General features: G+C 38.1%; 1 protein-coding gene across 3 annotated transcripts; it reads left to right on the top strand.

Moving 5' to 3' along the window:
- The first annotated feature begins 1,313 nt into the window (after window positions 1–1,313).
- LOC127431323 (protein phosphatase methylesterase 1-like) lies at window positions 1,314–18,681 on the top strand. Of its 3 annotated transcripts, XR_007895571.1 has the most exons (15): window positions 1,314–1,569; window positions 4,677–4,771; window positions 6,131–6,222; window positions 9,034–9,091; window positions 9,273–9,324; window positions 9,404–9,558; window positions 9,711–9,801; window positions 10,033–10,098; window positions 15,744–15,873; window positions 16,871–17,000; window positions 17,171–17,215; window positions 17,320–17,384; window positions 17,711–17,882; window positions 17,975–18,042; window positions 18,145–18,681. XR_007895571.1 is itself a non-coding variant. In XM_051681722.1 (14 exons), coding segments are annotated over exons 1-14 (1,185 nt in total). In that variant the 5' UTR covers window positions 1,314–1,432; the 3' UTR covers window positions 18,146–18,681. The 3 variants fall into 3 exon arrangements, 2 of the variants coding, with proteins under 2 accessions (XP_051537682.1, XP_051537681.1); XM_051681722.1 differs by lacking the exon at window positions 17,711–17,882; XM_051681721.1 differs by lacking the exon at window positions 17,711–17,882 and having other exon boundaries at window positions 17,975–18,062.
- Window positions 18,682–23,492: the final 4,811 nt, after the last annotated feature.

Genomic DNA, 23,492 nt, shown 5'->3' with positions numbered 1-23,492 from the left:
CGAATAATTGCACAGCAATAAGTATGGACACTTATTTACTTAATGATTAAAAAAATAATTTTCAGTCACACTTGGAACTGCCATCAAGCAAGCTAACACCTTTCAGGTTACATGGTCATAGTGCTCAGAACAAATCACTTTTTAAAATTTGAACTGTATATAAAATAGGTTGTTTACCTCAAAACACTAAAGATGATGATGATGGATGGTCAGATGGATTTTTCTTTTCTGTTATTATATACATATTAACACATAGGACACTAAGATACATTTTCCTTTATCTACAATGAACAAAAATGTACAGTTTACATGGTTTAAATATGCAAACAAAAGAGATTAAAGATACTAATTCTCTCTCTCTCTCTCTCTCTCTATATATATACACACACACACACTGGTCAAAAGTTTTGAAACACTTGACTGAAATGTTTCTCATGATCTTAAAAATCTTTTGATCTGAAGGCGTATGCTTAAATGTTTGAAATTTGTTTTGTAGACAAAAATATAATTGTGCCACCATATTAATTTATTTCATTACAAAACTAAAATTGTATATATATATTTAAATTTTTTTTTTAAATTGATTACTTGGACCTAATAATAAAGAAAAGCAGCCAATAAGTGCCCAACATAGATGGGAACTCCTTCAGTACTGTTTAAAAATCATCCCAGGGTGATACCTCAAGAAGTTGGTTGAGAAAATGTCAAGAGTACATGTCTGCAAATTCTAGGCAAAGGGTGACTACTTTGAAGTTGCTAAAATGATTTATTTTGGATTTTGTTTAGTCACAACATAATTCCCATAGTTCCATTTATGTTATTCCATAGTTTTGATGACTTTACTATTATTATAAAATGTGAAGAGATATATATATATATATATATATATATATATATATATATATATATATATATATATATATATATATATATAATTAACGTTTTAATTAACACTATTAATAAAGAATGAGTAAGTGTTTTAAAACTTTTGACCGGTAGTGTATATTCTATTCAACAACACAAAACATTTAAAATATTTACAGCAAATAACAAAACAAACCAAAATATATATATATATATATATATATATATATCTTTGAGAATTCGCACTTATGGGTATAAAATGTTGATAAGAAATAGTATTGTAATGCATTACGTCATGTTTTTCAGGCTGGTTTACGTGCGCGAGGAAACGAAACTGGTGTTTTCTGTTAGTTGTATTTCTTTCCATGCGCAGTGCCATGAGCGTCACTATTAAAATTCAGTGACATGACTACAAGCCCCACAGTGCACTCTGGTCAAGAAACTTTGGTGGGCGGAGACAACTTGCGTGATCAAAGGTTTTTGTACCTGTCTGCTGAACTAGCCGGATTTCTCGTTTATTTGTTAAGTGTACAACTGCAATATTTAGTCTTTATAGACAAGGACTCGTATGGTACAAAGAGGACTAGACGTTTTACGTACTGAAAGGGTTTTGCTTCCCATGGAGAAACAGTTGCATTTGAATCTGCTAGCCTCCAAACCCCCAATGGCAGGTTTGCAGCAGTCGGGATCTAAAATAAGAATGGGGTGAGTTTACACTTTAATCGTATATGTGTGTTAGCAACCTCGAAATATCAAACTGAGTTCAGTGCACTCAAGATATTTTAACAGTCCCAAGATATTTAAACAGAGGATGTCCCCTACTGTGTTTAATCCAGCAGCCACCACAATCACGACGTGAGAAGGCATGTCTTCTCAATAATAATTTCACACGTTACCTGAGCTCTAGAGATCCCTTTGGTCAGCCAGCCCATTTAAACTGTGACCCCTAGGGTCATTTGACACTTTAAACCTCAGATTTTCACCGTTCAGCCACAACATTAAAACCACCTGCCTAATATTGTGTAGGTCCCCCTCGTGCCGCCAAAACAGCGCCAACCCAAATCTCTGAATAGCCTTCTAAGATGCTATTCTTCTCAACACAATTGTACAGAGCGGTTATCTGATTTCCATCCGCAGAACTGCCCCTCACTGGATGTTTTTTTTTTTTGCCCCTCACCATTCTGAGTATATTCTAGAGACTGCCGTGTGTGAAAATCCCAGGAGATGAGCAGTTACAGAAATACTCAAACCAGCCCGTCTGGCACCAACAATCATCCATGCAATTATGTAATCAGCCAATCGTGTGGCAGCAGTGCATAAAATCATGCATACAAGCAATATTAGCTTCAGCAACCCTACCACACAACATATCCAAGCATTATAGCAGGTAAACAACTTCACCAAATGGATAACAGATAAACATTCATCCAGATTGTTGCGATGCTGTCCGGAACAGTGTGTGTGTAACTGGCTGAACTGTATCTTCGTTCTTCTTTTTAACGGTTACTCGCAAACTAAAACAGTGCATTACCGCTATCTACTGTTTACATGGGAACGAGACAGCCAGCTCTTCTTTCCTATGTTCACGGACCTGATGTAATGACACAAGGATGTACGTCATAATCCAGCGATTTCATGCCAAATCCAACCCGACAGCTCAAAATACAAATAATCTGTATAGCCTTACCTTAGTGAATTTGGGTAAGGTAAGGACATTGTTTTGAATTTTGTTTATGTACTCAGTCAATAATGGCACTTAGTTAATTGTTTACCAAAACATTTTACATAGTGCAGCTTTAAACAATGCTTGTTATGATATGATTTCTATCCTGAAAATTCCCCCTCATTAGAAAAAATTTAATTGTTTATTTTGCTAATAAGGCAAGTCCCTTATTTTGACCTTGTTTTCCCCAAATCAGGTGCCATGTTTCTTTTGTGAGATCAGGAAACACTGCAATTGGTAAAGTTGAAGTCAGAAGTTTACATACACCTTAGCCAAATACATTTAAATTCAGTTTTTCATAATTCCTGACATTTAATTTTAGAAAATATTTCCTGTTTTAGGTCAGTTAGGATTACTACTTTAAGAATGAGAAATGTCAGAATAATAGTAGAGAGAATTATTTATTTCAGCTTTTATTTCTTTCATCACATTCCCAGTGGGTCAGAAGTTTACATACACTTTGTTAGTATTTAGTAGCATTGCCTTTAAATTGTTTAACTTGGGTCAAACATTTTGGGTAGACTTCCACAAGCTTCTCACAATAAGTTGCTAGAATTTTGGCCCATTCTTCCAGACAGAACTGGTGTACCAGAGTCAGGTTTGTAGGCCTCCTTGCTCACACACACTTTTTCAGTTCTGCCCACAAATTTTCTATTGGATTGAGGTCAGAGCTTTGTGATGGCTACTCCAATACCTTGACTTTGTTGTCCTTAAGCCATTTTGCCACAACTTTGGAGGTATGCTTGGGGTCTTCCAAATGGACAGTGTCCCATTTGCGACCAAGCTTTAACTTCCTGGCTGATGTCTTGAGATGTTGCTTCAATATATCCACATAAATTTCCTTCCTCGTGATGCCATTTATTTTGTGAAGTGCACCAGTCCCTCCTTCAGCAAAGCACCCCTACAGCATGCTGCTGCCACCCCCATGCTTCACGGCTGGGATGGTGTTCTTCGGCTTGCAAGCCTCACCCTTTTTCCTCCAAACATAACAGTGGTCATTATGGCCATTTTGTTTCATTAGACCAGAGGACATTTCTCCAAAAAGTAAGATCTTTGTCCCCATGTGCACATGCAAACTGTAGTCTGGCTTTTTTTTATGGTGGTTTTGGAGCAGTGGCTTCTTGAGCAGCCTTTCAGGTTATGTCGATATAGGACTAATTTTACTGTGGATATAGATACTTGTCTACCGGTTTCCTCCAGCATCTTCACAAGGTCCCTGTTGTTCTGGGATTGATTTGCACTTTTCACCCCAAACTACATTCATCTCTAGGAGACAGAATGTGTCTCCTTCCTGAGCGGTATGATGGCTGCGTGGTCCCATGGTGTTTATACTTGTGTACTATTGTTTGTACAGATGAATGTGGTACCTTCTGGCGTTTGGAAATTGCTCCTAAGGATGAATTTTTTTTTCTGATGTCTATGCTGATTTCTTTTGATTTTCCTATGTAGTCAAGCAAAGAGGCACTGTGTTTGAAGGTAGGCCTTAAATACATTCACAGGTACACCTCCAATTCAGTACACCTCCTATCAGAAGCTAATTGTCTAAAGGCTTGACATCATTTTCTGGAATTTTCCAAGCTGCTTAAAGGCCCAGTTAACTTAGTGTATGTAAACTTCTGACCCACTGGAATTGTGATATAGTCAATTAAAAGTGAAACAATCTGTCTGTAAACAATTGTTGGAAAAATTACTCATGTCATGCACAAAGTAGATGTCCTAAATGACTTGCCAAAACAATAGTTTGCTAATGTTAAATCTGTGGAGTGGTTAAAAAATTAGTTTTAATGACTTCAACCTAAGAGTATGTAAACTTCTGACTTCAACTGTATATCACCCACCCTTAGCACAGGGTACTGTAATTTTAAAAAGAATGTTATTAACCATTCTTTTATTTCATTCTAACCGGTTACCATTTGGAAAGTAGGCTGTGGAACACTGGAGCCAGAACAAAAAAATAATGTTTCTGCTCAGAAAGAACTGAAATGAAAATATTTAGTTTTAGTCCTTGAGTCTAAAGACTACGACAAGGGTATACAGTATCCACACACACACACAAAAAAAAAAATTCACTGTTTTGTTCTCTGTGCAGACCAGGAAGAAAACGAGATTTTACCCCTCTGCCCTGGAGTCAGTACTTTGAAACTATGGAGGATGTGGAGGTAGAAAACGACAACAGCAAAGACATATCCTTTTTTTGATTTTTATGCAGACGCTTGGAAAATAATTATATATTTATCTATATGTATCTCATATTATACAGTGGTCTTGGAAAGTATTTGGACACTTTTGGATGCTCAATTCACACTTAAATATGTTTTTATTTCCTTGCATAGACAAAATATATCAAACCAAGTGGTATCTGCAAACAAATTATCCTAGAGCTTTTCTCAGAAATAACTTCACTTCAAACCAATTTTACGATTACTTTTAACCAGCTGGTCCCAAGGTTGTTTTAGTAAATGTATGAAGTCAGTTTCCCTTAAGTTCACACAAGTTTCCTAGCAGAGTAACCACTAGTTTTGTTTATCACAATAAAGGAATAGTTCACCCAAAAATAAACAATTCTCTCATCATTTAGTCACCCTCATGCCATCCCAGATGTGTATGACTTTCTGTCTTCTGCAGAATACAAACAAAGATTTTAAGAATAGTATCTCAGCTCTGTAGGTCCATACAATGGAAGTGAATGGTGGCCAGAACTTTGAAGCTCCAAAATGCATATAAAGGTAGCAGAAAAGTAATTTATATGACTCCAGTGGTTTAATCCATGTATTCTGAGGCGATCCAATTGGTTTTGGGTGAGAACAGACCAAAATATAACCCTTTTTTCACTGTACTTCTTCCCATTGCAGTCTCATGATTTCAAGCTCTATTACACTTCCTACTGCTTGACGCTAGGACGTGTAATTGAGCTTGAAATCATGATCGCTAAGGAGACTACTGTCAAGATTTATAGTGAAAAAGAAGTTATATACAGTTCTCACCCAAAATCGATTGGATGACATCAGAAGACATGGATTAAACTACTTTGTACTGGTTACTATTATGCTGGCTTTATGTGCTTTTTGGAGCTTCACAGTTTTGGTCATCATTCACTTGCATTGTATGGACCTACAGAGCTGAGATAGTTTTTTCTACAAATCTTTGTTTGTGTTCAGCAGAAGAAAGTCATACACATCTGGGATGAAATGAGGGTGAGTAAATTATGAGAGCATTTTCATTTTTGGGTGAAGTATCCCTCTAACTATGGATATGTTCCACTAACATTTGACAACCAGAAAGTGTCCAGATACTTTTGTCTTAATTTTAAACTGTATATTTATAACCTAACAAACTTCTGATTTTATTTTTTATTTTTTTATTTTATTATTATTATTATTGTCTGAAAAGTGTGTTAGTGCTATTTTCTTATAAATAAATGTGAATTAAGTATACAAATATTTTTAGGGCCATTGTACAATACTTCTTTTTTTCATAAATAGAAAATCAACTAAAACATACAGTAGATTGATTCTGTAAGACTTTCCTTTACTCCTCTGTACACATTCAGAATTTACAGCAGTGGCTCTCATGGTCCTGTCCTGCTGCTGCTTCATGGAGGAGGTCACTCTGCTCTTTCTTGGGCAGTTTTTACTGTGAGTGTCATATATCTATAATAACGATACACCACTGCTACCCTTCACAAGTTTGGAAATTTGGCATCTCTTGCAAAGATCAAATGATTATAAAGGAATCAATCCAGTTATGAATGGAGGCAAAATTACAGCTTGCTTTAATGATTGGCTATACAGTGGGGTCCAAAAGTCTGAGAACACTGGTGAAAAATGTTGCATTCTTTTCTAATACTGAATTATGTCACCAGTAAAAAAGAAAGAAAGTGTGAAGTGTAATTAAGGAAGGATCACAGGAATTTCTTGGTGTTAGATACACCCACTGAGCACTTTATTAAGAACACCTGTACATGTACTTATTCATGCTATTATCTAATCAGCCATTCGTATGGCAGCAGTGCAATGCATAAAATCTGCAGATACACGTCAGGAGCTTCAGTTAATGTTCACGTCAACCACCAAAAATGTGATGTCAGTGATTTCGACCGTGGGACTATTGTTGGTGCCAGACGGGCTGGTTTGTGTATTTCTGTAACTGCTAATCTCCTGGGATTTTTACACACATCACTCTCTAGAATTTACTCAGAATGGTGCCCAAAACAAAAAACATCCAGTGGACGGATGCCTTGCCTTGTTGATGAGAGAGGTCAATGGAGAACGACCTGACTGGTTCGAGCTGACAGAAAGGCTTCGGTAACTCGGATAACCCCTCTGTACCATTGTAGCGAGCAGAATAGCATCTCAGAATGCACAACACGTCGAAACTTGAGGCGAATGGGCTACAATGGCAGGAGACCACGTCAGGTTCCACTTCTGTCAGCCAAGAACAGAAAGCTGAGGCTGCAGTGTTGCAATTTGGCATCAGCAGCATGAATCCATGGACCCAACCTGCCTTGTGTTAACAGTCCAGGCTGGTGGTGGTGGTGTAATGCTATGGGGAATGTTTTCTTGGCACACTTTTGCCTGTTAATCATCGCTTGAATGCCTCAGACTATTTGAGTATTGTTGCTGACCATGTGCATCCCTTCATGGCCACAATTTACCCATCTCCAGCTTGATAATGCACCCTGTCGCAAAGTAAAAGTTGTCTCAAACTGGTTTCTTGAACATGACAATGAGTTCATTGTTCTTCAGTGACCATCCCAGTCACCAGATCTGAATCCAGTAGAACACTTTTGGGATGTGGTAGAACAGGAGATTTGCAGCATAAATGTGCAGCTAACAAATCTGCAGAAATTGCGTGATGCAATCATGACAACATGGACCAGAATCTCAAAACAATGTTCCAACATCTTGTGGAATCCATGCCATGAAAAATTGAGGCTGTTTTGAGAGCAAATGTAGGCCTTACCTAGTGTTTGTATGTTGTTCTTAATAAAGTGCTCAGTGAGTATATTTCCCTCATGGGCTTTAACAACAGCCTGCACTTGAGCTGACATGGATTCCACAAGTTTGTGCAAAATGATCCATGTTATCTGGTATGATTTGAGATTGTTACAAAGAGCATCTTGTATTCTCAAGGCAGTAAATCTTTCATAGGAGTTGCCAATTTGCTTACATTTGAGTCGGGACCTAAAGATAGCAGAAAATCGTATATTTTTCTTCTACATTTTAAGTTATAACTCTTTTTTTTCCAAAATACTAATGCTTTCTCTTTATTTCCAGATTTAAATGAAAAACAAATGGAAATCAAATTGATCCTTCGCAAAGCTCCACCCTCCTTGATTACGGTTGCTTGCTCTGACAAGCTCTGCTGAACTCCCCATAGGAATGATTGGGAGATTGCTGTGAACAGCACGATTTTTTTTTGGCAAAATATGATCCTAATCGTGGATAATAATGGATAATATTTGTACGTGGACTTGAATGCAGTGACACTGCTAGGCATAATTGTCTGATATTTTTAAAAATAAATTGTTAAATTATTCAGTAATTTGATTGAAAACCATGGAGACTGTTAATCAGAATTGAGGCAAATGATTATCACAGTCACTTGAAAAGAGAAAGCGCCTTTAAATGGTGATTCCACACCTCATAACAGCATAATAGAACAGAAAGGTTTATAACATCTCGTATCACACTCACTTTGATGATGTGAACTCTAATCTTTACTATCACCTTTTCCAAGGCCTGAATCAATTCATGAATAAATCATGTATTGATTTCATTTATTGAAATCAATTATTTATTGAGTTCATTTATTAGCTTTAATTTACCTTGGAGGAAATGTAGGTGTCCTCACTGATGTTATACATGTTCATTTTGGAATGAGGGCTGATACAGTTTAATCCATAGCATGTCAAGTCATTTTTATTTGTATAACGCTTTTCACAACATGCATCGTTTCAAAGCAGCTTTACAGAAAATGAAACTATAATGTCTATAAAGTCTTAGAGTCATCGTGTAGTGCTCTTCTCAAGATTTGTTTAAAAAAAGAAAGAAAAACACTGCGTGTATCTTCTCTGGGTACCTTCTATCACTATTTCAAGTGACCCAGCAACAACTTTTTTTTTTTTTTTTTTGGATCATTCTGATAAAATTCTGTTTAAAACTACTCAAACACACATTACTCCCATAGGCTCTCCTTGGAAAACCGCAAACGCGTGTCAGAGAAATGGCAGATGACAATGGTTACTAAGACAGGATTGGTCAGAAACGCTTTCAAGGTGGGGCTTAGCAAAGGATCATTTGTTCCGTAAACACCTTTGGACCCCACTGTATATAGTTTAAATTTGAGATGAGTGGATACATACATGAAAAGGACAGATGCTAAAATGGTTGTTTGTTCTGTCCACTGATTGATTTCATGATATTGACTGATGTTTGTATTTTCAGTCTGTTATATGCAGCAGGATTAACTGCAGGGTTGTAGCTATGGACCTTAGAGGACATGGTAAGCGTATTCAAATCCTTCTACTTCATACTTTGTGTCTGTGTTAATTGCAGATAACAAACCATGAACATTAATGTTTTCTGTCTTTTAGACACAGGTCACTAACCTACCAATGAGTAACACAGAATATATTATTTAAATTACCAGTTTTAAAATGTCAAATTTTTTAAATAAAATTTAGGTGACACTAAAGTCAAGAACCCTGACGATCTCTCTGCTGAGACAATGGCCAAGTAAGTACATATTCATGAAAGGGTCTTTACAAATAAGATATATGCATAATCTAATTTAGGGATTTTACTTGCTCTCCAGGGATATTGGAAAAGTGGTGGAGGCACTTTATAGTGAAAACCCACCACCTATCATGATTGTTGGTCACAGTATGGGCGGAGCAATAGCAGTTCACACCACTGCAGCCAGTCACGTGCCATCACTGCTTGGTCTTTGTGTAATTGATGTAGTGGAAGGTAAGTGCAACATGCTCAGCACAGCAAAAACAAGTTGAAATGTTAACTAGTTCACACAAGAAAAAAGCTTTATTGACATAAGTCATGAAACCACAGTACTGCATGTTTTGTGACTAATTTTCTTGCTTTCTGATTAATGCTGTATTCTACAGGTACAGCCATGGACGCCTTGAACAGCATGCAGAACTTTCTGAGGAGTCGACCAAAAACTTTTAAATCTGTGGAGAATGCCATAGAATGGAGGTGTGCAGTTATGAGGATATTGTTAAAAATAATATATTATCAGCAACACATTTAGTTATTTAGAGGAAATAGATGGATCGATGGATAGATATTTGTATTAGTTGAAATATAATATATATATATACTGGCTGGTAAATCTGACTTTAATCAAAAGAATATATACTGTTTATCAGTGGTGCCAACCTGTCATTATCACTTTAAAATTGATAACTGTGTTTTGTTTATTACCAGTGTGAAAAGTGGACAGATCAGGAATGTTGAATCTGCACGGGTGTCCATGGTTGGACAGGTGAAAAAGTAAGTCTTTCCTAGTAATGGCCTAGGATATAGGCAATTTGGAGTATTTTGCTATTACATACTGTACTCTGTGTGTATGTATGTATGTAGAGAAAGAGAGAGAGAGAGAGAGAGAGAGATAAAATTTTCCAAAAAGTTTGGACAGTATGAAAAATGCTAATAAAACAAAAAGGTTTTATTAGAAGAAATGATGCTTCACAGTGGTAAACACTCGACTGTCCCAACTTTTTTGGAGCGTGTTGCAATCATCTTATTTGAAATTACTGTAAAAATTCACAAGGAAAAACATCATATAATATGTAGTTGTAGTGCTTTCAATCTAGCAAATGGTGAATATAATTTATAAATCACTCCTTTTTGTTTTTATTGGCATTTTTCATACTATATATATATATATATATATATATATATATATATATATATATATATATATATATATATATATAATATATAATGTATGTATGTATTAGGGATGTGCGAGACTAGTCGACTAAATGGTTCTGATGCTGCTAGTTGACACTGGAATTACTAGTCGGTTAATATTCCACCCCCCCCCCCCCATTAAACTGATCATCATTTGTACATATTTACGTTTAGCTTTATATTTTTACAGAGGCTTTACTTAAATTACTGTCATATTAATGTTACATATTTTAAATAGAATTAATAATACAAATATTATTCTTTCTCATAGATTTGGCTTAGTCTACCTGTTAATTATTTTCAACTATGTCCTGGCTGTTTTAATATGTTAAGCAATTTTTACTTGGTGATTTCCGTTTAGAACAGGCTTTTAGGGTTGTTCCATTGATCCTGCACTATTCATTCAATTTTTTTCAATAAATATGCCTGTTAAATATTCACTAACGTTGATTCAGTGAATGTGTGTCATATTCTATATTTAATGTACAATGATCATAATGCAAGGCAAGCACGTCGCAGATAAATGCTCCTTTTCAGTGGAATTTAGCATCGGATTTGATATAGATTAAGTATTTAAAATGGGGCGCATAAATTATTTTTTTTTTTTTTTTTTTTTTTTTTTACTGTTTTCTGAAGGTTGGATTCTCTTGAGACTAGTCCACTAGTCGGTTACAAAACTTCCGTTTAAACAACAGTCAAATTAGTCGTAGCGCACATCCCTAGTATGTATACATTTATATAAACCGATCAGCCACAACATTAAAACCACCTACCTAATATTGTGTAGGTCCCCCTCGTGCCACCAAAACAGCGCCAATCCGCATCTCAGAATAGCATTCTGAGATGATATTCTTCTCACCACAATTGTACAGAGCAGTTATCTGAGTTACCATAGACTTTGTCAGTTCTAACCAGTCTGGCCATTCTCTGTTGACCTCTCTCATCAACAAGGCATTTCCGTCCACAGAACTGCCCCTAACTAGATGTTTTTGTTTTTGGCACCATTCTGAGTAAACTCTAAAGACTGTTGTGCATGAAAATTCCAGGAGGTCAGCAATTACAGAAATACTCAAACCAGCCCATCTGACACAAACAATCATGCCACGGTCCATATCACTGAGATAACATTTTTTCCCCATTCTGACCCGTATCTGCTTGATTTTATGCACTGCACTGCTGCCACATGATTGGCATGATAATCACATGGATGATTGTTGGTGCCAGACGGGCTGGTTTGAGTATTTCTGTAACTGCTGATCTCCTGGGATTTTCACACGCAACAGTCGCGTGAATTTACTCATAAAGGTGCCAAAAACAAAAAACATCCAGTGAGGGGCAGTTCTGTGGACGGAAATGCCTTGTTGATGAGAGAGGTCAACAGAGAATGGCCTGACTGGTTCGAACTGACAAAGTCTATGGTAACTCAGATAACCGCTCTGTACAATGCTATTCTGAGATGTGGGTTGGCACTGTTTTGGCGACACGAGGGGGACCTACACATTATTAGGCAGGTGGTTTTAATGTTGCAGCTGATCAGTGTGTGCGTTTATATGTGTGTATAATATATGTATACACATACAGTACTGTGCAAAAGTCTTAGGCACATAAGATGTTTCACAAAAACATTTATCTTAAGATAGTTATAATAATTTTATTTATTTATCACACATTATACATTTGCACATATACAGTGAAATTCTTTTTTTTCACATATCCCAGCTAAGCTGGGGTCAGAGTGCAGGGTCAGCCATGATACGGCGCCCCTGGAGCAGATAGGGTCAAGGGCCTTGCTCAAGGGCCCAACAGTGGCATCTTGGCGGTGCTGGGGCTTGAACCCCTGACCTTCTGATCAGTAACCCAGAGCCTTAACCGCTGAGTATATCTTCAGCTTTAGTGTGTCAATAGGAAATATAAATTTTAGACTCCCAAACATTACTATTGTAAATGGAAAAGATTAGGATAGAAGAATAGGGAGCCCTACAACAGATAGCATGGCCCCCACAGAGCCCCCTACTGAACATCGAGTCAGTCTGGGATTAAATGAAGAGACAGAAGCAATTGAGACAGCCTAAACAGAACTGTGGCAAATTTTCCAAGAAGCTTGGAACATCCTATCTGCCAACAACCAAGAAAAAGTAGAGTACCTAGGAGAATTGGTGCTGTTTTGAAGGCAAAGGTGGTCACATCAAATATTGATTTATCTTTTTTATGTTTACTGGACTTTGCATGACATTAATTGATAAATGAAAACTATTAATGGCATTATTTTTGAAGACATTCTTACTATGCAACATTTTTCACCAGTGCCTAAAACTTTTGCACAGTACTGTGTGTGTGTGTGTGTGTGTGTGTGTGTGTGTGTGTGTGTGTGTGTGTGTATATATATATATATATATATATATATATATAAAAAGAAATGTCCCTTTTTCAGGACACTGTATTTTAAAGATAATTTTGTAAAAATCCAAATAACTTTACAGATCTTTATTGTAAAGGGTTTAAACAATGTTTTCCATGCTTGTTCAATGAACCATAAACAATTAATGAACATGCACCTGTGGAATAGTCGTTAAGACACTAACAGCTTACACATGGTAGGCAATTAAGGTCACAGTTATAAAAACATAGGACACTAAAGAGACCTTTCTACTGACTCTGAAAAACACCAAAAGAAAGATGCCCAGGGTCCCTGCTCATCTGCGTGAACATGCCTTGACATGCTGCATGGAGGCATGAAGACTGCATATGTGGCCAGGGCAATAAATTGCAATGTCCGTACCGTGAGACGCCTAAGACAGCACTACAGGGAGACAGGAAGGACAGCTGATCATCCTCGCAGTGGCAGACCACGTGTAAAAACACCTGCACAGGATCGGCACATCCAAATATCACACCTGCGGGACAGGTACAGGATGGCAACAACAACTGCCCGAGTTACACCAGGAACGTACGATCCCTCCATCAGTGCTCAGACTGTCCGCAATAGACTGAGAGAGGCTGGACTGAGGGCTTGTAGACACCAGACATCACCGGCAACAACGTCGCCTATGGGCACAAACCCACCTTCACTGGACCATACAGGACTGGCAAAAAGTGCTCTTCACTGACGAGTCGCGGTTTTGTCTCACATGGGGTGATGGCCGGACTCGCGTTTATCGTCGAAGGAATGAGTGTTACACCGAGGCCTGTACTCTGGAGCGGGATCGATTTGGAGGTGGAGGGTCCGTCATGGTCTGGGGCAGTGTGTCACAGCATCATTGGACTGAGCTTGTTGTCATTGCAGGCAATCTCAATGCTGTGCATTACAGGGAAGACATCCTCCTTCCTCATGTGGTACCCTTCCTGCAGGCTCATCCTGACCTGACCCTCCAGTGTGACAATGCCACCAGCTATACTGCTCGTTCTGTGCATGATTTCCTGCAAGACAGGAATGCCAGTGTTCTGCCATGGCCAGCGAAGAGCCCGGATCTCAATCCCATTGAGCACATCTGGGACCTGTTGGATCAGAGGGTGAGGGCTAGGGCCATTCCCCCCAGAAATGTCTGGGAACTTGCAGGTGCCTTGGTGGAAGAGTGGGTTAACATCTCACAGCAAGAACTGGCAATTCTGGTACAGTCCATGAGGAGGAGATGCACTGCAGTACTTAATGCAGCTGGTGGCCACACCAGATACTGACTGTTACTTTTGTAACACTTACTTTATACCCTTTGCTATGATGCTTGAAATTTAGCTCAGTTGCATTCCATTTCTCTGGATCATCGAGATATTTCTACACTTTGATTGGAGTCCACCTGTGGAACATTCAATTGATTGGACATGATTTAGAAAGGCACACACCTGTTAATATAAGGTCTCACAGCTGAAAATGCATATCAGAGCAAAAACCAAGCCATGAGGTCAAAGAAACTGCCTGCAGAGCTCAGAGACAGGATCGTGTCAAGGCACAGATCTGGGGGAAGGCTACACATTTTTTTTTTGGCTGCATTGAAGGTTCCCAAGGGCACAGTGGCCTCCATAATTCTTAAATGGAAGAAGTTTGGAAAAACAAGGAGACTTCATAGAGCGGTCCGCCCAGCCAAACTGAGCAATTGGGGAGAAGGGCCTTGATAAGAGAGGTGACCAAGAACAAGATGGTCACTCTGGTTGAGCTCCAGAGATCATCTGTGGAGATGGGAGAAACTTGCAGAAGGACAACCATAACTGCAACACTATGTCGATCTGGGCTTTATGGCAGAGTGGCCAGACGGAAGCCTCTCCTCAGTGCAAGACAGATGAAAGCCTGCTTGGAATTTGCAAAAAAAAAGCACCTAAAAGACTCTCAGACTGTGAGAAACAAGATTCTCTGGTCTGATGAAATGAAGATTGAACTGTTTGGCCTCAATTCCAAGCGTCATGTCTGGAGGAAACAAGGCACCGCTCATAACCTGCGCAATACCATCCCAACAGTGAAGCATGGTGGTGGTAGCATCATGCTGTGGGGGTGTTTTTCAGCGGCAGGGACTGGGGGACTAGTCAGGGTTGAAGGAGAGCTGAATGCAGCAAAATACAGAGATATCCTTACTGAAAACCTGGTCCAGAGCACTCAGGACCTCAAACTGGGCTGAAGGTTCACCTTCCAACAGGACAGTGACCCTAAGCACACAGCCAAGACAACCCAAGAGTGGCTTAGTGACAACAATGTTTATGTCCTTGAGTAGCCCAGCCAGAGACTTGAACCCAATCAAACATCTCTGGAGAGACCTGAAAATGGCTGTCCACTGATGGTCCCCATCCAACCTGACAGATCTTGAGAGGATCTGCAGAGAAGAATGGCAGAAAATCCAGGTGTGCAAAGCTTGTCGCATCAAACCCAAAAAGACTTGAGGCTTTAATTGCTGCCAAAGGTGATTCAACTAAATACTGAGTTAAGGGTTTGAATACTTATGTGATATTTCAGTTTTTTCTTTTTAATTTGCAAAGTTATCAAAAATCTGGTTTTTGCTTTGTCATGATGGGGTATGGAGTGTAGATTGATGTAAAAATAAATTATTTAAAGCATTTTAACATAAGGCTGCAACATAACAAAATGTGAAAAAATGAAGGGGTCTGAATATTTATATATATATATATATATATATATATATATATATATATATATATATATATATATATATATATATATATATATATATGTGTGTATTGTTCAATTGCATACCATTGATCAGAGGTGTTTAAAATTTTAGATGTGAGCAGCCCTTAAGTAGTCAAGGGGTTTCCAAGGGCATCAGTGAAGGAATTATTGAAGAAGAAGAGGAGGAGGAGGATGAAGGAGGCGAATCCAACCACAAAAGGAAGAAAGAAGATGATCAAGAAGTAATCTACATATAATTTTTTTTTTTCAACATGAACAAAAACCTTACATTTAAATAAAACCCTGTCGTTTTCCAGCTGGGATTGGGTCAGTTTTTCAAGTACAGGGTGGGTTAGGGACTGTTAAAAGTTCAAACATGCGTCTGTGTGCGTCTGCGCTGTTTCTCTTATAACCTACTGTTAACATGCGCTGGACGGACATCAATGACTTGTGCCAAATCTCACAGTTTTTTCTTTCAGTGTCTCACGCAGCATTGCCACATTTTTAGACACCAAATAAAGTTAAAAAGAACTTTTAATTTTTATAAACTCATCACGAAACACCTGCATTGTGCTTCATTCATTGTGCTGCGTTCCGAAGAAGTTCAGGTTGCAAAAAGGGACTTCATGTGAATGTTACACCATTAACCATGATTTCAAGTTGTTTTTCACCAAGCAAAGTTTCAGCAGTTGATAAACATTAAGATTGTTTTTATTCCCTTTTGCTCTGGTGTGCGTATTTACGTACAATAATTGGAAAAAGTTCAATGCCATTTGATTTTAAACCATTTAAAAAAAAAAATCAAAGCTCTGCGAAGAGGCTAATTAGCCGCAGCAGTGTAACGCCTGTTTTAACTCGCCTGACAATAATTGCGTTCACTGCCTCACGGAAATGTGAACCTGCCTAGGCAGAGCGCATATACCTTGCGGTTAATTGAATGTTAAAAACGGTAACCATGCACATCCCTGTTTATTACACGACTCTCTGCAAAACTTGATTCTGATTGGCCAATCGTGACATTCTTTGGTCAGATATTTTTCCTTAGTGTCTGTTTAACAACTGATCACCCTTTTAGGGTTTATTGTGCTATAATGGCTGGCTAATTGTACATTGTCCCTTATTTGTTGTACGTCTACTCACAATTCAGTTTTCACAGTGACTTTCCTAATGTTAACCTTGACAGAAACATCACATTTTGTTTTGTACAAGTTTTGAGGATTTTTACATTTGTACCTGCAGATAAAGAAAGAAAGTCTGTACACCTGGCGTATTGAGCTCTCAAAGACAGAGAAGTATTGGGAAGGCTGGTTTAAAGGACTGTCTTCACTCTTTCTCACCTGCACTGTGCCAAAGCTTCTCCTGCTGGCTGGTAAGTGGCCTGGCTTTTATCTAAACTGAAGTATGCAATTGTCTTCACTAGTGGCGCCAAACAAAACTGCAATCAGCATGTTTAGAATGTATACAGAATTTACACACGTCACAATTAAGACTTACTCAATGGCAGATCAAAGATCTGTTTAATTTGTGTGTCTCCCATAGGAGTTGACAGGCTTGATAAAGATCTTACCATTGGGCAAATGCAGGGTAAGGCCTCGGTTATTACTTAATCCTCAGGCTAGCAATAATAATACAGCAAAAGTCATATTCCTATGGCCATATGTTCCTCATGTCTCTGGTCTTTGTAATAGGAAAGTTCCAGATGCAGGTTCTTCCACAATGTGGCCATGCTGTTCATGAAGATGCCCCTGAAAAAGTATGTCTGTTTTGAAACAAGCTTTTGAGTTTTTGTACTACAGTCCTAGAGGCGTTATTCTCTATTTTTTGGAGGGGCACCAGTGGCAGTCCTTAACAATGTAGTAGTTCATATTATACTGTATGTGTAAGACCTGTTAGTCTAGATGTAGATTTTTGACAACCAATTAAGGAGACCTTAGTTTTTAAATCCTGACCAATTACTTTTCAATTACTGACCAATCAAGCACATTTGCAGCTGAATTTGACAGACAGTTATCACCATGTAATTTTGTTATATGGAAAAGAGCATCTTTGACATTTTGGTATTAACTCTATGGTCCTCAGGAAAGAAGTCATAAAAGTTTTGAGCAATGGGAGGGTGCATAAATGACAGAATGTTCAGGCAAAATGATCTGCGGAAGGTGTGACTCTATTGGACTGACCAAATTTTGACTGAAAACAAATAATGATTTTGGAAGTTGCATTTAAAATCCACTTGGCTCAAAAATCTAAACGGGTATGACACCTTTGAGTCCTCATTAACATTTCTTTGGAAGTCTGCTGCTATAGTCTTTCAGCTGCATTGGCTTCCTCCATTTCTTTATGCAGGTAGCTGATGCTCTAGCCACCTTCATGGTCCGCCACAAGTTCACTGAATTCAAGGAGGGTTTTCCCTGGTAAGAAATCATGTGTTGAGGTAATCATATCAGAGATAATTAAATGTTTTTCATTTTTTTGATCTGGTCCTTTGTCTCATTCTCTGCTGTTTGCTTCTATAGACGATGTGTAGTCTCCACTTGTAGTCTCATCCAGTGACATGCCTACACCAGGGATTACAACACAACCAAAACCATGACAACGCCTCTGCTGCAAAGTCATTCTTAGCACTTCGTTCATAAATTATATTCTGTTTTGTATAGCTTTACATTTGTTTGCTGTAGTCATTATGATTACCATGGCAATTTTGGCTGGAATAATTAATAATAAAATAATCATTTCAAAATGTTTTGTATATTTTAATTTTAATTTTCCCCTGAAATAATGTCTTATGCGTTTCCTTTGATGCCTTGCTTATTTGTTGTTGTAATTAGGATGATTGCATTATGTTGTGTTCAAAGTGTTGGTCATTGCTGATTTCCAAGGAAATAATAAAAGAGGTTTCAGCAGTCTGTGCCTTTTTTATTCTGATAATGACATGAAATTGTATTCCTTTGTCTTTATCTCTGATCACGAAGAGTGCTACTGTTCATTGTGTTCTCAAGTTTAATACAGGGGAATACTGTATATTAATAGTGAAAATATATTAAAGGAATAGTCCACCCAAAATTGTAAATGCTCTCATCATTTCCTAGATGTGTATGACTTTCTTCTGCTGAACCTAAGTGAAGATTTTTAGAAGAATATCTCAGCTCTGTAGATACAATGCAAGGGAATGGTGGCCAGAATTTTAAAGCTCCAAAAAAAAAACAGGCATCATCAAAGTAATCCATAAACAGGGATGTGATTTTTCGTATAAATACGGATTTCCGTATTTTCTGACCTCGGTGGGATGACCCGTGTAAATTGCGTGAATCCGATTTTTTTATTTATTTATTTTTTTGGAGAGGGGGCATTGCGCGCGTCGTCCTCATCCAACCCGCCAACTGGATCCTTGGTGCTTTCAACGTTCTACGTGGTGCTTGTTGAGAATGCGCAGAACGACTGCTTCATTCGGGACGTAATTCAGGTAAGTCATCTTTATTTTAATGAATCCAGAGAGTCCGTGAAAAATAGACCCCAAACATAGATGGATTGGTACTCATAAAAACATGTAGTGTCATTTTTATTAACAGTAATTTTTCATTTTGGTGGGAAACTGTAACAGACATGACCGTTACAAAACGCTGTAAAACCTTAACATTTTGGAATTCTTGCTTGTTTATGTGATATCCATTAAAGCATCATAATAAACTATATATAGACTGAAATCGCGAAATGGCCGTAAACAATTTTAAGGCCATTCCATGATTTAATGGCTAACAACAATACAAATGCTTGACTTACTCCTCGTTTCTAAGTCACGACGGAATAAAGGGTCTACTTAAATGTACTAAAACTGCAAAATGCTGCGTTTTTAAATGCGGTTATTACATGCGGTTTAATGCCGACAGCACTGCATGAGTTAGAGGCGCCATCTAGCGGCTGTATGTGGAAATCTCCTGAGCCCACTGTATTAAGTTTTTACGCGTGCGAATTATTGCTGAAATTAATTATTGCTTATGCATAGTGAAGGAATGCCATTGTTAATCGTATTTAACATCAGCATAAGACAGCTTTGCACAAAGTATCAACCTATTTGAATAAACATTGTTAGTTGACTATTAAACTGCTAAAAAAAAAATTACTGATAAAGCTAAAATTGCCAATCAGAATTGAGTAATTACAATGGTTCGTATTTTGTGTGGCCAAATGTGAAATATTTATTTCAGAAAAATAGTTGCTTATAGGATTTAGCCTCCTCCCTGATGTTGACTTATGACTTATAATTGATTTAACATTTTATTATTAACATTAGAGCCAATTTGTTGTGTTGTATTTGCCATTTTACTGTCAGATAAATTAATTACATGTCAACTACATGTCATTTATTTATATTATTCTTTGTTTCCAGCATACCATAAACTCGTGGCTAGGATAGATGTGAACAGCCCTGAAGTAAAGAAGATGAAGGGGTAAAAAATCGTTTTAAATGGAGTTGGTTGCAGGAGAGTGTCCAGGTTGAAGGGTGCACCCTTTCATTGAATTGTTTCAGTAAAATCAGTGAACCAGGCAAGACAATTTGCAACATATGTAACCAACCTATTAATTATAGAGCAAATGGTAAGACTGCACTGCGGAAACATATGGAGCATCCAAAACACATTAACAAAATGGAGAATCCAACAGCAAAACATGCGCATTGAGATAGCTCCCACAAATAATGCTATTGTTGCGGCTCCTCACAGCGAACGTCCAAGGTCAATTCCTCCTCTGTGTGACCTAATATAATATAAGGTGTGTGTGTGTGGCTCCTTAAAACTTCAATGTAATCACCCACTGTTATGATTGGCTAACATCATGTAACCTCTGGAATACAGCCATATTTGGAAACTCAAATGGAAGAGAATAAACAAGCTCTATAACATTATAAATCTAAAGGGTTTACACAGTGCCTGCAGTGGCGGTTTTAGGCATTGTGGGGGGAGGGGGTTGGGGGGTCAGAGTGTCGGTCCGAGGCCAGTCTGCAGGGTCAGTTGCCCATATAAGTGTATCCATATAAGATCCCCAAACGATATTAACCCCCATCTGGTATTACCCACGTGGGTTATTCATTTATATATACACTTAAGGCATGTCTTAAAAGTCATCGGCCTGTAACTGTATTTAAGTGTATATACCCTTAAGGGTGTGAAGTCACAGAGTGCGGCGGGATGGGATTCTGTTCCTCATAGCAATGTCAAGTGAACTGAATCGAAAAGGAACATCTCTGGTTACACATGTAACCTCGGTTCCCTGAGATGAAGAGAACAAGACTTTGCAAAAGCTGGCTGCACTACTACTTCAGAGATTTGAGGAAAGAGTAATGTCCTCTGTCCCTCAGTCAGAAAAATCTGAAGTAATGGTGACTGGGTGAGCACCCGCTTATATAGGCCAAATGCGCACCTAAAGGGGTGGGGCTCAAACACCATTGCCAATCAGAAGATTAGCGTTATTGTACAAGGGTTTCAACTAGGGCGTCGAGGAAAGTATTTCCCCATAGAAATGTCTCATTCCCTTCATCTCAGGGATTCGAGATTACATGTGGAACCGGAGATGTTTTTCACAATACACATTGTTTCAAAAGCAGGCTTACAGAAAATTATTCTATAACACTATGTAACACAATTTTTGTTCCTGGGTAGTAAGTGTTATTTCCTAATTGCTTATGCCTCAAAAGTATAGAAAATGGCTATGAATCCCCACAAACATGGCTTTTGTGGCCAGGACAGTGATATTTTGAAATGTACCTATTTCCAATGAGAAAACAGGTGAATACTCATTAAAGTACTCTTTGAGCAGTTTCATTAAAAACATAATTGAAAATCATGCCAAAAACTTTATAAAAATTGCCTTAAAATTAACACATACCTTCATGCTGTCTCGTTTCACATTCCTGGTGTTTTTTCTCCTGTTTTTCTACTGACGGATGGTAGCTTCACTTCAAAACATAGCCATGTCTACTTCTATGTTATGCATCATTACCTGGGCTACTGTAAACATCTTTGACAGCATGGGGGCCCTTCGCAACTTTCATAGTTTGCGTATACTAAAGGGAGGACGGGCACTGGGTTTACACATAACGCACATCCAACACATTGCATCCAAATATATTTAACTGTTCATTCAAGCCATAAACCATAAACTATCAAACAATCATGACATTTGAAATATTCATGAATGAAACTTTTTACTTACGGTTTTGCGATCGGGTCCGATAGTGTTTTTATCTACCCCATCCTTTAATAAAGGCTCCTTTGCAAAGCTTGAATCATATTATGACTGGTTCACAAGCAATCCACACTGATATGAGTAGAAAATGCACTTACATAGTCCAAAGCATGGTGAACAAGACACACACACATAGGCGCACTGAGGCACACACCGCCGAAAACACATCAAAATGGTCAGTCTAGTGCATGTTTACATACAGCAAAAATTAAAAAAAGCGCAGATGGATGCAAGAATGCAAGAGGCAGAGCAGCAGCTGAATTAAACAGAATGAAGTCTCCTTTTCAGAGTTGCAACTTGACACTGCGTTTTTTAAAAGCAGCGCGAGATACATGACAATGGTCAAAGACCTCTGTCTAGTGCATGTCTTTATACAAAAAAAATTCAAAATTGTCCAGATGGGTCACCTTTGGTGTTCAGGAATAGTTAGTAGGCCACACCAAGCCTGTCTGTCCTGCTCTCTGTCTCTCTCTCTCTGCTTACAATGTGAGCACCAGTGGACAAGGGTGCAGTTATATAAAGCAGGCATTGATGCTGTTGCTGTAGAGGAAGTCATGAATTGATGGGCCCCCTAGTGACATAGGGAAGTCGTGGAAGTATAGAAAGAGGCGTTTTTGCAGCTTGGTTTCAATAAATGCTTTTATTGCATTGGGGATTAAGTTTTGAGTTCTGAAATTTACAATAGCCTATGTTTTTATTGTAGAATTACCACTTATGTCAAAATATCAAGGAAAGTTTTATTCTTCATGACAAGACTCCTTTAATGTTTTATCCTCAATTAGACATCACAGTACTGCTTCTTTGTTTACATATAATAGAACCGTGAAGCACGTTTCTTTTGTTGGTTTCTTGTGTGTGCAGCCAAATGAAGATGTTCCAGATCAAACACAAATTGTTCTTGTGAAGCATTGAATGTGCATTTGTGGAACAAGAGATACACAGACATTCATTGACATCTGTTTGTGTTGATTCCCTTTGATTAATTAGAATTTCGAGACTTCATTTCCTACTGGTTTTGCCTTGCACGATCCACACGTAACTTTGTGAGCAAAGCAGCTACCACTAAATGGCAGTCTCATTTTACAGAAATGCCATCAGAAATGCGGGGCATGGTTTATTCACATGGTCAATGAGCAAACGCTCCACACTTCAAGCAAACAGAGACTGACATCAGCAGCAAGGATCAAAGGTTTGTCTCAATTTCTCTCATATATAACCAAGGATAATATCATATATAAAAGGCGAAAAAAAGCCCATTTTAGAGTGCAAATCCTGGTGACAATGCGTTTGTGTTACATGTCAGTAGCTTCTAGTTAATAGGATTCCAACATCTGACTGACTATCTCGTTGTTTCTAGCACCAGTCAGCGTTAAAGTCTACTGCTTTACTCTTAACAAAGTTTATAGACTGACAGTGGGTTGCGCCAACAAGGAATCTGATCATTTTGTTGCACTAAACTTTAAACCTTGTTTAAAAATAATCACGGTTACATTTGTGACAACGATGGCTCATCTTGTTGGCAGTGTGATTACCCGCTTCCCCATTGTTTACATGTGGAGACATGGGACAAACAGATCGCTCGAACAGAAGGAGAGCATAGCATTTAACGAGAGCGCCTACA

Source organism: Myxocyprinus asiaticus, chromosome 40 (assembly GCF_019703515.2).
Source record: "Myxocyprinus asiaticus isolate MX2 ecotype Aquarium Trade chromosome 40, UBuf_Myxa_2, whole genome shotgun sequence".
NCBI classification, from domain to species: Eukaryota; Metazoa; Chordata; class Actinopteri; order Cypriniformes; family Catostomidae; genus Myxocyprinus; species Myxocyprinus asiaticus.
This window is presented reverse-complemented; position numbering and strand designations above follow the sequence as displayed.